Source organism: Poromitra crassiceps, assembly GCF_964638095.1.
Source record: "Poromitra crassiceps genome assembly, chromosome: 23".
Taxonomy (NCBI): domain Eukaryota; kingdom Metazoa; phylum Chordata; class Actinopteri; order Beryciformes; family Melamphaidae; genus Poromitra; species Poromitra crassiceps.
In genome coordinates, this window is record NC_139639.1 from 495,603 (window position 1) to 510,491 (window position 14,889).

General features: G+C 43.0%; 1 protein-coding gene across 1 annotated transcript; it reads right to left on the reverse strand.

Moving 5' to 3' along the window:
• Nucleotides 1-1,270: 1,270 nt before the first annotated feature.
• plvapa (plasmalemma vesicle associated protein a) lies at nucleotides 1,271-9,757 on the reverse strand. Its single transcript, XM_083659164.1, has 6 exons — nucleotides 9,130-9,757; nucleotides 8,160-8,235; nucleotides 7,256-7,977; nucleotides 5,631-6,231; nucleotides 4,563-4,620; nucleotides 1,271-2,197 (listed from the first exon to the last, which is right to left on the reverse strand). Exons 1-6 carry the CDS (start codon nucleotides 9,523-9,525, stop codon nucleotides 2,140-2,142), a joined length of 1,911 nt encoding a protein of 636 aa, XP_083515290.1. The 5' UTR covers nucleotides 9,526-9,757; the 3' UTR covers nucleotides 1,271-2,139.
• Nucleotides 9,758-14,889: the final 5,132 nt, after the last annotated feature.

A 14,889-nucleotide genomic window follows, 5' to 3' on the forward strand; every position in this document is an offset into this window, starting at 1 on the left:
AGTATTAATTTAGTCAAAAATGTTACAAGGTTGTGTCACAGGAAAACTGTCGACTTTCCCTAGATCATTGTTTTCATGCATTATTCTTACATTTGTCCTTTTTTCCCCTTTCTCTCAAGTACCCCCTGTAATACCTGCACGTACCCCAGTGTGGGCACCACTGCTCTGGATAAATAAAGGTTACTGTAAAAAAACAAAATCAAATTGTTGTACATCTGTATATTCAAAGCCTGTCAGCATGACATGCACGATTACCTGTACATTGAAGGAGGATTCTTCCTTTGCTGTGATTACCTGTACATGTTCAGTATGTGTGCAGGCATGTAACATGGGTTTATTGTATAAGATCAAGAAATTCTGTGTACGGTAATTGCAAATTAATTTGTGTTTTTTTCAACCAACCATCCATGCCAGTTATGCTACCAATCTCGAATGATTGTCTATTCCAAGGTGTGTGTGTGTGTGTGTGTGTGTGTGTGTGTGTGTGTGTGTGTGTGTGTCCTGGCAGCAAAGAAATGACGTGAAATAAGAGGAAATAGAGTTCAGATGACAGGAAGTTCAGCTCAGATGTTTGCACAGACCAACTGATTTTCCACTATAAGGGAGACGTTGGATGTGACTGTCGCGTCCGTGTCTCAGTCCGTCTGCTTTAGTGGGCGCTCAGATCCAACCATCGAGTGACCTTCAGCATCCCCACGGCTGCTCTGCAGTGACTTAACATCCCAGATGTGGAAAAACACTGGTGTTAAACAAAGGATATCCTTTAGACATGGAACGCTGAAGACCCAAGTATTTATTAATTGGCACCAACACAATGCCCTCTTGGTTCTTAAATTAACAGTGTGTGTGGGGTGTGTGTGTGTGTGTGTGTGTGTGTGTGTGTGTGTGTGTGTGTGTGTGTGTGTGTGTGTGTGTGCGTGTGCGTGTGTGTGTGTGTTTGTGTGTGTGTTTGTGTGTCCCATCCTTTCACCTTCCACTGAACAGGATGTTTGTTTGTTCTCATCTTGCTTCATTTCCCTTTCTCCAATTTAGCTCCGTGTCAATTTCTATCGGTCCAAATGACAGCTTCTAACAGCTAATATGTAATCAATATGTTGAATATATGTCATTCTGATTTACAGAGTTGTAAGAAATGTGGCATTCAAACAGGGTACTAATCCCCCCCCCCCCCCTTCCCCCCACAGATTATGAAAATTGTTTATTATATAATATCTTGCATCAACTGACTCAGTTTCCGGGGTTCTATTTCTAAATGTTTCTATTATAAACCACACAATCCACAACAATTGAAGACACAGTTTAGTTGCTGATGCTATTTTTGAGCTTCTTTTGTGAGAAGTCTGAAAAAAGAAAATACACAACAACGCCGGATAGCCTAGACACACTTCAACTTCTCCTTCCAATGTCTTCGTTATGAGAAATATATCGGGATTGTATTTAGCGTGTGGATATCCGTGTTCTCTGTAGCCAAGTGATGGGACATTGTTCGTGTGCAAGTGTGTATACAGGACTGTTTGTGAAGGCGCCTCCCATCCGACCGCCACTGGACCATCTGACAGGTTGGCAGATAAACATAAACATTTCAGAGGGAATTAAATAGTTTGCCAGCAAGTCATGTCTGCAAGATCACAGGGAGGATGGAAGGTCAATTATCCACACACAATAGGTGACGCAAATGGGGGACAAACAGTTACGTCCGGATTTTGATAGGCTAATATCTCACAAATTAGGTTTGTGTGTATGAAAGAGAGGACAGAACAAAGAAACGCAACGGTTGATGTGGCACAGTTTGAACAATGTGCTTTTATTTTTAGCAAATTATTTACAGTGCAACCCTGAGATTATTTGACTGTAAGTTACACATAGCATATTTTCTAGCGACAAACCAATCGACACATTCACTTCACATTTTTATCAAACAAAAGTGCAAAAGTTATTCAAATTCACTTAGGATTACCTTTATAAAGGTACAGACAGTCACTAGTATGTTACAAGTATACCGTAAAGCGGGTGAAAAGTGTACATCATATCTCACACTCATTGATATATGAACTCAATATGAGGAGCTTGCTTTTAGCCGTGTGTAATACTGTAATTGAAGGATAAATCAATTCCATTGGCTGTCATCATCAAGATGGACTAACCCCATAGGTCAGTGAAAGACTTCTTCTTCTCCTTGTCTTTGTCCTTGGCGGCCCTAGAGAGAGAAAGAGAGAGAGAGAGAGAGAAAGAGAGAGAGAGAGAGAGAGCAATTATGGAATTGTTGAAATGCTTGCACTGACTCACAAAGGGGCACATTCAGTCACTTCAGTCTCTTCCAGCGATGCTGATAATGAGGAGTCAATCAAGTCAAACTGATTGGTATAGCAGTTAATTTATAATCATGTCTCAGAGGGCTTTACAGAGAATGAGTCGAGCTGATAGGTCTAGCTAAGCACTATCAATAAACAGTAACTTCGATGATATCTTCACCATGTGCTCAGAGGAGGTGACGTGCAGCTACTGTAGCCTGCTGCAGTGAAGATCTCAGCTAAAAAACAGGGTGTAAATGATATATTTTCAAGTCAACTTGGCATCTCGGGGCTTGTGGAAACTTGGGATTACGCCAGGTGAGCAGTGTGGAAGCTTTTTTTTTTTTACGTTTGAAAGTTGGACCCCATGGATCCACTTCAGTTGTTTAGGATAATTCTACAACAGTGTTTTAAACTCCACAAATGTTTTGTCGACTAAAAAACTTAAAGGGACAGCTCGCCCTAAAATCCAAAATACATATTTTCCCTCTCACCTGTAGTGCTATTTATCCATCTATACTCTCTAGTACTAGTATATGCCTACTCATTGTGAGGCAGAGGGGTCACTCTACTTTGTACTCACTGTGAGGCAGAGGGGTGACTCTGTACTTTCTACTCACTGTGAGGCAGAGGGACAGGTCTTTGCACACACAGTCCGATTGTTTTCGTAATGTATGCGTGTTTTTTAATCCGTCATCTGAAAACACAGACGGGTCCCAGCTCGCAAAAATCTATTGACTGATGTGAAAAACGTAGAAAATCGAACCTCGTCCGAAAACTTAAATGACGGACGTAATTGTCGGACTCGGTGTGTCAATGATGATTGACACAAATGAGGTTGTATTCTTTTTTTCGCTGTGCGTCAATTTTGGACGAAAACACGGACTTGGTGTGCAAAAACTAAGTCTGTACTTTGTACTCACTGTGAGGCAGAGGGGTAACTACTTTCTACTCACTGTGAGGCAGAGGGGTGACTGTACTTTGTACTCACTGTGAGGCAGAGGGGTGACTCTGTACTTTGTACTCACTGTGAGGCAGAGGGGTGACTGTACTTTGTACTCACTGTGAGGCAGAGGGGTGACTGTACTTTCTACTCACTGTGAGGCAGAGGGGTGACTGTACTTTGTACTCACTGTGAGGCAGAGGGGTGACTGTACTTTCTACTCACTGTGAGGCAGAGGGGTGACTGTACTTTCTACTCACTGTGAGGCAGAGGGGTGACTGTACTTTGTACTCACTGTGAGGCAGAGGGGTAACTCTGTACTTTGTACTCACTGTGAGGCAGAGGGGTGACTGTACTTTCTACTCACTGTGAGGCAGAGGGGTGACTGTACTTTCTACTCACTGTGAGGCAGAGGGGTGACTCTGTACTTTGTACTCACTGTGAGGCAGAGGGGTGACTGTACTTTGTACTCACTGTGAGGCAGAGGGGTGACTGTACTTTCTACTCACTGTGAGGCAGAGGGGTGACTGTACTTTGTACTCACTGTGAGGCAGAGGGGTGACTGTACTTTCTACTCACTGTGAGGCAGAGGGGTGACTGTACTTTCTACTCACTGTGAGGCAGAGGGGTGACTGTACTTTGTACTCACTGTGAGGCAGAGGGGTAACTCTGTACTTTGTACTCACTGTGAGGCAGAGGGGTGACTGTACTTTCTACTCACTGTGAGGCAGAGGGGTGACTGTACTTTCTACTCACTGTGAGGCAGAGGGGTGACTCTGTACTTTGTACTCACTGTGAGGCAGAGGGCTGACTGTACTTTGTACTCACTGTGAGGCAGAGGGGTGACTGTACTTTCTACTCACTGTGAGGCAGAGGGGTGACTCTGTACTTTGTACTCACTGTGAGGCAGAGGGGTAACTCTGTACTTTGTACTCACTGTGAGGCAGAGGGGTAACTCTGTACTTTGTACTCACTGTGAGGCAGAGGGGTAACTACTTTCTACTCACTGTGAAGCAGAGGGGTGACTGTACTTTGTACTCACTGTGAGGCAGAGGGGTGACTCTGTACTTTGTACTCACTGTGAGGCAGAGGGGTGAGTCTGTACTTTGTACTCACTGTGAGGCAGAGGGGTGACTGTACTTTCTACTCACTGTGAGGCAGAGGGGTGACTGTACTTTCTACTCACTGTGAGGCAGAGGGGTAACTACTTTCTACTCACTGTGAAGCAGAGGGGTGACTGTACTTTGTACTCACTGTGAGGCAGAGGGGTGAGTCTGTACTTTGTACTCACTGTGAGGCAGAGGGGTGACTCTGTACTTTGTACTCACTGTGAGGCAGAGGGGTTGGCCATCCGCTGCAGATCCTGAAGGTGTTGTTGGACATTCCCTGTTGGTAGAAGATAAAGTAGCAGGTCAATACAAGAGTCATGTTCACAAAGTATCCTGGACAATACAGAAGACTCATTGCATGTACTGATTCTATGTTTCAGTTATAGAGGCAAAGTGACCGCCTACTTCCTGCTTCAACACTGTACCAGAGATTTTCATCTGCCATTTATTTTCCAATACACATTTCGTAAAATGCATATAAAAATAGTTTTACTGGTTCAAACCAAACGGTACAGATATATTTAGAATCAGTAGAGGTCGCATAACATTACACTGGGACCAAAATGTAAAAAGAATGCGAGTTTAAAGAAAAAATAATTTATGTTGTTTTTTAAAGTATTGGTCCGAGTGAAATGTTCTATGGTCTCTCCCAATTATAGCGTTAGCTGAACGGTTTGGTTTCGACGAAGTACAACTATTTTATAAGCATTTTACGAAGTGTCTATGGGAAAATAAATGGCGGATGAAAATCTCAGGAAGTGACGTTCCACTTTGCCTCTCAATAGGTTTACACTTCCCAAAATGTCTCAAGTGGTTCAAAAACACCTACAGTATTTGTTCCCAGTGAAATGACTGTGGCATGGTCATAATGGAGCTTTGCTTGTCCTGCCTGCTTAGTGTAGATATGGATCATTGTTTTTGTTTGGTAATGTCTTGCATTGCTTTTGATGTTTTTGTGATTCTGTGAGAAAGATAGTTTTGGAAATCCAACAAAAACAACAACAACAACGTCTTCCTCTAATTTCATATGTATGAATAATGACTTGAGTTACCAAATTACCATTGCCTTGTATTGTCCAATAAATAGTTTATAATTTTGCCGAACTGATCACTTCCATTTTCACATTAACTAGTACATGATGTCATCGTTCCTCCCAACAAGCCTTTCAATTAACAGGTCCTTTCCAGGAAATTATTAGGAAACGGCAGACCTGGAAAATAAGGCATTACCAAAACGTCCCAGAGTGGGTTTAATTAACTACTATCATAGATGTCATTCACTCTTACCTGTGCCTGAGCTGGGGACGCCTCCAAGTCCACCTGTTCTTCCTGCACCAGCTGAAGATCCAGTTCCACCAAAGCTGGTCCCAGTTGATGTTCCCCTGCCTGCCGCACTTCCCACCTTGCCTACTCCTGTACTACTGCTCCCGACCCCTAACCCCAATCCAGTGCCGCTTGACCCAGTTTTGACTAGACCGGTGTTGCCAGCCCCAGTGTTGCTACTACTGCTACTGCTACTGCCGAATCCAAAACTACCCACACCTAGCCCAGGTGAGGCTGGCTTCTTCGCTGCTGTTGAAGTTGACCCTGCTGACCCAATGCTTGACGAACCCTGGCCACCTGTGCTCAAACTTGTAGAACCAAATCTGTTTGACCCAGAGCTTGAGGAGCCAACTGTGTTGGAACCTGGCTTACTTGATCCCAGTGTGTTAGAACCTAAGCTTGAACTTGAGCCCAAGCTTGAGGTGCCTACTCCTGGCTTATTCAGGCCTATCCCACTTGAGCCAGCTGACGTCCTAGCATACGGATTCAGGGCAGAAGAGCTAGATGAGCTGGATAACTTGTTCCATGCTGACCCAGGCTGGCTGGGAAATAGCCCGGCCACTGCCTGAAATAAAGTGAGAGCAATAATTATTAACATGTGAAAAAAATGTCAAATTATTTTCTGTCTCTGTTATAACAAGGCTATTACATTGATATAACAGGAATATCATAGTGGTATGATATCCATGTTGTAACATTATAACAAATAAATGTGTACATGTTTTGGGGGTCAACTCTGTTACACAAACCTATTTTTTTTTTCTTTGTAATCTCTTTTACTTTTGTATGTTCTTTTCTTCGATCTATTATGTGTTTTTTTTTATCTATTTTATGTAAGCACTTATGATATGATGCAACCAAACTTCATTTGTCCTAAAACAGCAGGAGACAATATGTGCTTTATGCCATACTGTAACAACAGAAAGATATTTGCCCAATTCTTCCCCTTTTGCCCTCTTGTTCTGGTGCCATTGTTACTGGCAGACATTTTCCCTCCTCTCCTTCAGCTGGATCATTTCCAATGATCCTAGCATGCAGCTTTGATGTCACACGCTATGTAAGACCGTTACTAATGGCCCGTTAGGTCTCAAAGCAGTGAGATGTTTGTGTTTGTACTTTGCTATTTCTACGGGCCTTTGGTATTTCTATCCGTCTTCTGATACTGCAGTAATAAACATCAACAGCAAAAGAAAAGTCAGAATGTTTGCTGCACAAATGCAATCTGATTCACTGGATTTGTAAAAGTCAACAACATAAAATGTGATGATGAAATGGATATTATATCTTAGTAAAAAATTGGCTAAGTGATGACTGTGGCGGCAATGTGTGTGTCTCACGGTTGTGATGTCATCAGTGATTATGATTTATACTCTGACTACCATTTCACCCACAATAACTCCTCTAATTAGCAGACAGCCTCATTACAAATTTGAGGATTTATTCAATTATTCTCTGCAGGTCTCACTTGAAAGCATTTCAAGACATTAACAATTCTGATATTTTATCTTGAGTGATCTGAGTGTAACTTCAGCAAATACATGCTGCATTGCAGAATACAAAAATCGTAATTTCATCAGAGCACTTCTTACCTTGGCAGCAGTGCAGGTCAGGTTGAGCTGCTTCATCTGCTCTTTGAGGTGTAAGATCTCTTTCTCTTTGAGGTTGATGCTGCTGCTCAGCACGTCTTTGTCTCCAATTAGACGGGCCTTCTCGTTCAGAAGTCTCTCCTTGTCCTGATCCCATCTCAACTGCATCCTCAGCAAGTTCTGTCTGTGCTCCTGGATCAGAGCCGTGCGGTTCTGGCTGCACCAGCGGTAGTCTTGGGTCAGGAGCTGGTTCTCTGCCTCCAAACGGCTGTTCTTGATCTGGATCTGAAACACCTCAGTTGCCACATTGTCCAGGTATTTCTGGAACTTGTCCGTTACCTCTCGGGACAGGCTGGTGCAATTGTTGCGGATCTGCTCCAGGTTTTCCCTCTGCTTCTGACAGGTTAGTTGGAAGGGGAGGTGCCGGGGGAAGAGGGATTCGATCTTGTTCAAGAAGGCCCTGGAGACGTTGGAGATACCGCTCAAGGCGTCAGCAAAGTCTTGTTTGCATGTTACCCTATAAGATTCGATCTCCTTCTCAAGTCTGGATTTCTCCCTCCTCAGAAGAATGGCCTCCAGGTTAACCTTGTCCCGCTCTCTGGAGATCTGGTCCATTTTCCACGTCAATATCTGAACCGTCTGGGTGAAGTTTGATTTATAGACACCAGCCTCGGCTTTCAGCCGCTCAAACTCCAGCCCACAGTCACAGTTTGGATTCATTGGAACTGTGAAAAATAACAACACAGGCAAGTAGGCTTACATGACTTTTTGTCAGGATTATGAATTGACGGTCTAACCCCCCCCCCCCCCCCATAGACAAGCCTATTTAATGGTGAGCACTGGGGATAAATATTTATCATGATTTTGATTTATTGTGGGTCTATAAGACATGCTGTAGGCTACTTACATGGTCGTGATGGTTTGCATGAAGTTCCTCCAGGACCTGATAACCTGCACATCGCCATCTCCAGAGTGCACGTCCTCTGTTCAATGAAAGAATTGCCATCGGGCCAGTTTCACCATTATTAATTAAACTTTGTCCTAAACTAGGCATATTTCTCAATGGAAAGCTCCATTTATGTGAGGCTGGAAGAATGAGTTTATTGGTAATTCAGCTTATGTCATCAAATATTCTGTGAAATATATTAGCATTTAGATTATTTTGAATAGTCAGGAACTACATATTTTGCACGGTTAAGATTGCATTGATGTCCAACTACCTCTGAGTATACATAAACATAAAGATATGTCCATGAAGTCTTTCCATTCATAAATGTTTAAATGTTAACTAAGCACATAGACCCTTACTCTTAGTATTAATACCGTCAATTTTGACATGGGGGTCCAACACTAAAGAAAGCCACTTAACATGAGCAACTAGTGGCACTGCTGATAATAATAAAATAAAATAGAACAGTTGGTGCTGCATAACCTCTTTTTATAGAAAACTATAAAACACCATCTCAGAAGCAAATCATTTTGCATTCCTATTCGCTGAAATGCATTGAAATATCAGACAGTAGTTCTGGAGTCAGTGGTGTAAATTCAATCAGTGTTTGAGACTGACATTGAGCAAAGAAGCAATAGCCAAATTATTTTACATGGAACAATTACACAAACATGAGGAACCATTTAACAAGCAAGAATGGCATGGGCCCAACACTGTATGTTCCTTTAATCAGACCACAAATATACAAACTGATTAATTTCTATGGTTGTTGAAGAGTTAATTAGGGGTTAATTTGCCACTAATAATATTAAAATACATACCTAGAAGCCAAAACACATCAGAATATCAATATGAATATATCTGCCAGATGCCTTCTCTAAAGCTGGCCATATACAGTATAATCAAAAGGCTTAGCGCAGTATCTCACCAGTTGGCTGTGCAGATCGTAGATCATGTAATATGATTTGTTGGCAGTTAAGCGCAGCTGTGCCAGGTCCCAGTCATTGCGGGCCTTATCCATCAGGGTGATGTTGAGCAAGTGGGTGAGGTTCTTCCTCTGCTTCTTGAGGGCCACGTTCTCTATGGAGAGGTCGGTGAAGCTCTGCTCCAGGTTCACGATGCGTTCTGCGGACGCCGAGTCCTCCTGCTTACCGTAGACCAGGAAGAGCACCAGGCTAACGATGATGAGAGACTGGATCAGCGAGGAGAAGAAGAAGATCAGGCGCATGTAGTAGCCGCAGCTCTTGCCCTTTGAACGGTGCTTCATCTTCTTCTGGGCCTCCAGGCTGAACTTGGAGACCTGGGAGTAGCCACCGCTGTACATAAGTGATGAGCGACAGTGATAGCCAAAGGATGAGGATTGCTCAGAGCAAGACAGCCAAGCTCGCACAAGGCTCCTTCTCAATCAGAAAAAAAGAGTGTTTCTCCTGTGCACTCTGCAAGTCTTAGTGGTCTCGTTTCCCTTGGTCAAAAGACAGATGAACAGATAAGACACTGTAGAAATTATTTCAGACAAGTCCACAGAGTTTCGCGTCCATTTCCAGTATCCTAGGTTCAGGGACTGCAGACCCCCTTTTCTAACACGGCCACAAAACACCCAAATGGCCCAGATGTTTCCTCTCTGTAGCGTTGATATTGTGAAAGTTGGTAAAATTGTGAGGGAGGTGTAAACATGATCAAGAATTTATAAACTCCGGCTGGCCGACCCCTTCCCATGTTGGGAATCCACCCTGGCGACGGTCCCCTCCCTCTTTCAGGCCTCTCCTCGCACCATTGGCTGCCATCCTCACTGTCAGGCTACCCCCCCCCCCCCCACCACCACCTTATCCAGGATATGATGGCAGAGGTTAACATAACATCACACACGCATAGCCAGTATGCTTGCATGTGTGAACATACCCTCTCACACACACACACACACACACACACACACACACACACACACACACACACACACACACACACACACACACACACACTCACGCACACTCTCTCTCTCTCTCACACACACACACGGCCATTGTTTTCTTTCTCAATGTGCCCGCCTGGTGTTTGACAACACCTTAAGCCATGTGACTGTGTGGTGGTGGAGATGTTCTCGTGCTCCCTGTCACCTGTTCAAAAGGAACGTGACTGACGACATTGGCAATTTTACCTGAGAGCTTTTCTTCAATCAGAGGTGAATTTGCTTTAACAACGCGGGTGCACCCTTTAACACCAGGCATGTGTGTTTTTATCATCGACTGCGTGTTGGATTAGTCGTGGAACGCTCTCGTGAATTGAATTCCATTCAATATCAGGAGAGGGTGTTGATGGTAAAATCCACTTTCATAAACAAACAATTTGGTATGAAACTTTGGAATGGGAATTCAAAATAGAAATACAGCCTCCCCGCTAAATCAGACACTGCATTGATTAGATGATATTGGGACTGGGTGACAAGTCAGTGTGTCGCCCATTTCTAAGAACCACGGGGCCATAAAGAGCTCACTGGAGTTTTCAGCCTCCCCATAAAGGTGCCAAAAAAGTTCCCATCTTTATGGGATCATGAGCGGGTTTCCGGTGCACAGCAGCCAGGAGGACAATGGCACACGTTGTTCCACGGACATTCTCATTGAGTGGCCCTTTGATGCCGTGCGTCTCAACCCAACATGATGACGTGAGTAGCATGCCCTGCCTCTCACAGGAGGTACACACAGACAAACACGCACACACACACACACACAGACAAACACACACACACACACACACACACACACACACACACAGAGAGAGACAAACACACACACACACACACACACACAAACCCAACACACACACCCACCCACACACACACACAGACACGCACACGCACACGCACGCACACACACACACACACACACACACACACACACACACACACACACACACACACACAGACACAAACACACACACAGACACACACACACAAACACAGAGACAAACAAATACACACACACACACACACACACACACACACACACACAGAGACAGACATGCACATGCCCCCCCCCCCCCCCCCCCACACACACAGACAGACAGACAGACAGACAGACAGACAGACACTAACACACAGACAGACAGACAGACAGACAGACAGACAGACAGACACACACACACACACACACACACACACAACACTAACACAACACACAGACAGACAGACACACACACACACACACACACACACAGACACTAACACAACACACACACACTGCCAGGCAGTGCTGACGTGCGACATTGAGAGGAAGCAGTAATTCATAAAGGAATTGTGGATGGCCGATCCCGCAGCAGCAAACCTTAAGGATGAAGATCCCAGATAAAAGCAGCCAACAAACGCAGGATATCAGAGACAAATACGAGGCATAAACAGTCGCAATGTTGATTTAATTGAGGCTGAAGAGGGTTGTTTATCTTCGCATCCAAACAGCGGGGAGGTTAGAATAGGTTTACATTCAGGAACTATGCATGGGGTTGGTGCCAATCTGTGTGACGCGGTATACTCAAATCAAGGGTGTTGCATAATTGATCGGCCTGTGTATGCATGTGCATGTCTGGCTTCAGTAGAAAGTTCCCATCATGCAATATTTGTTCATCAAAGGAGAGGGGGCGGGGCAGGAGAGGGGCGGGGCAGGAGAGGGGGCGGGGCATGAGAGGGGGCGGGGCAGGAGAGGGGGCGGGGCAGTTCACTCCTCTCTTCAGTACGTTTCATTTGATTCAGACAGCTGAGAAAGTCGAGGAGAGAAAATCATGATGGGATTTGATCCAATGCCAGCAGACTTAAACACTTTACGTTAAACGCTTTGGTTAACAACATAGGTGCCTGCATGATGGCTTTGTAGTAACCTACTGTATATGGCTTGACGAATGCTACAATACATTTAGAAATGTAATTGAAACCTATAGTCTTCTGACTGACCTTTGACAAATGATAATTATGGTCATATATACTGAGGTAGATATTCAATTGAACTTAATCCGACTAGCCTGCATCTTTACACTGAGAAGGAGCAGCCAGTCACAGCTCAAAACAGAGTTTTTGTGCTTACTGAGCTATTAGGCCAACACTAATTATGACAAAATAATAATAATAATAATAATAATAATAATAATAATAATAATAATAATAATAATAATAATGGCAAATACAACCAAATAAACAGCCACACTTGTCGCTGGAAATAAGATAAAAATAAAAGTGAGTAGAATCCTATTCTATGATATCCTTTCTGGAGAGCAATGACATGCTGCTTTAACATCTCACAGAGGGCCATTTCAATTTACTGTCATCAAACAAAAAACATATTAAACAGTGACTCCATATATTATGCATTTTACCCATTATATCAATTCTTAATATTTATACAGTGGCAGGCGCTCTTCAAAAATAAGTATGATATGACATTTGTCTTTACTGACCAATTTTCCATCAGATCAGGGAGAAAAGATTTAATTCAGGTCCTCATGTATAGAATGGTTAATGGTCTAAGACCATATCCTGTATAGAAAGGATATAAGTATATCCTGTGTAGAAAGGGGAGCAGCACTGTCACCCTGCAAAAAGCAAACTACAGTATGTTATTCTGCACTTTGAGATGGAAGCTTGCGGTGCTGGACAAAATCAGATTTGACTGCCAATTAAGAGTCTGTGCACCTCAACGAGTCAGAGCTGAAATAGTCAATGAGAGGTCATCTTTGCACTAGTGTGTATGTCAGGTACACACTGACTTCACTTAAGCAACACTTTTATTCTTTTATTATTAGTGATGTAAATGTAAAGCACTGCAAGGGCCTCAAGGGGTCACCAAAGAGGCATCAAATGCACATAGAATTAATATGTCCCTCATGAATAGTATAATCCTTGCAGTATTTTGACTTTTGTAGTCTCTTATGTACAGTAGAAACGGATTATTAATATTTTAACTTTAATATGGAAGTTGCTCTAAAAATGTAATTAAATCTGTTATTGTAACATCACATTACTTTTTATTACTTTATACGGCTATGACATATTTAACTGATGATGTAATTATAATTATGGCTAATTATGTAATCATTTATTAAGTAGGCCTAATACTGTATGAGGCCATGTTATGACATTAACAGGGTTTACTAGATCTTCAATACATATGCCTACAGTATATCTGGAAGCTCACACAGCATAGTAGCCTGATCTATGTAATAAAAAAATACACAAACTCAACTGGTAATTAAGTCAATTAATTTTTTGCAGTGTACGTTTGTAGATACACCCTTCACCTGTAGATGTTGGGTGAATATTCGATCTCCCCCCACACGCACGCACGCACACACGCACACACACACACACACACACCTCTCACACGATTCATTATCATGGAATACACTGCCACTTAGTGGGGATAAACACAATTGCAACTGACAAACACATTTGAACGAGAGAAGTCACTGTAACGATGTCAAAACATGATGTTTTTAGTGAGCCAATGAGAGTCTGGTAGTACATGGGGGACAAGATCAACAGCGGTACAGGATAGCTACCTCCATGTTAAAAAGTTGTGTCTTATGCTGTTTAGATCAGATTTATTTGTACTATTCAATAATTGATAGTGTAAGATCCTGAATTATTCAACTCACAACTATCCTCTAAACATGAAAAATGAAGGCAAACCGAGAATCTGTCTGGGATTGTGTCGTAATGCGGCACTGTGATTTGAACGCCGCTCTTAGACATTTACTATAAACAAGCTACAGTAAATAAGTTTCTCTGAGAAAACACATTTAGTGTAAACAAGCTACAGTATGATCTGTATAAAAACACATTTCTATGATAATCAAAGTTGTACATACTGAAAAACACATGTAGGCTAAACACTGTGAATTTGAAAAAGTAAAGTTATGTCTTTCTTTCTTTATTTCCAAAACATTTGGAAGAGCCCATAAATCATAGATTTACCGCATTGTTTCCTCCCAATCTGAAAATTTTCGTTTATACCGATAGTCTATCTATGTTATTTTGCTCATCGGACTGAAACTGATATATTAAAATGACTAATCGGTCCGTTATGGTTGCCGATATATTGCGTATCTCTAGAATGAATCAAGTAGCTGTGTTCCTTCTCACTTGAGCAGTTGAAGAGAGACACACTCTTTCCCTCTTCTTGTTTTTATGCCTCCAAAACAGTCAGCTTGTATTTCAAATGACAATGGCCAAAGTGCCCACCGAATCACCCCAGGACAACAACATGAGCATCGTTTGTCCCGCCACACTGGGAGGGTTCCCTCCAGAGACACTTGGCTAATTGGTAACTTGCTCTGAAGGGTCTGGTTACTCATATCACAACAGTGTGCTGTATCAGGTGGCTGGGGGCAAAGAAAGGGGTCTCTGTTACTGGGGGACACAGAGGGGAGGGGCCCCCCGGGCACGTGGGAAATGGTAAATACCTTCGTGGGCTACCAGACTCTAGTGAGACAAATAAACAATATGGTGCTAAATAACTGCGTGTGCATGGTTAGGCTGTGTTAAGTAGAGAGAGATGGGGGGAATCGGGGGAGGGGGTTGCACTCTCTTTTTACCACGGCGCTGGTCTCGCCGGGGTCATAAGATGGAAAAGTCAGGACAGTCAGTCAGTCAGTCATGGACGTTTTGTGAGTTTAGTGGGGAAATGGCCGTAGCTCAGGATAGGAAGGT

Bases quoted from the DNA above. Each gene is read 5' to 3' on its own strand.
- plvapa (XM_083659164.1), bottom strand. From the start codon at position 9,525: ATGTACAGCGGTGGCTACTCCCAGGTCTCCAAGTTCAGCCTGGAGGCC. The intron at 4,621-5,630 runs GTAAGAGTGAAT...TTCTACCAACAG, and splicing joins CGTCCCCAGCTCAGGCACAG to GGAATGTCCAACAACACCTT. The intron at 2,198-4,562 runs GTGAGTACAAAG...TTCTCTCTCTAG, and splicing joins GCCAACCCCTCTGCCTCACA to GGCCGCCAAGGACAAAGACA.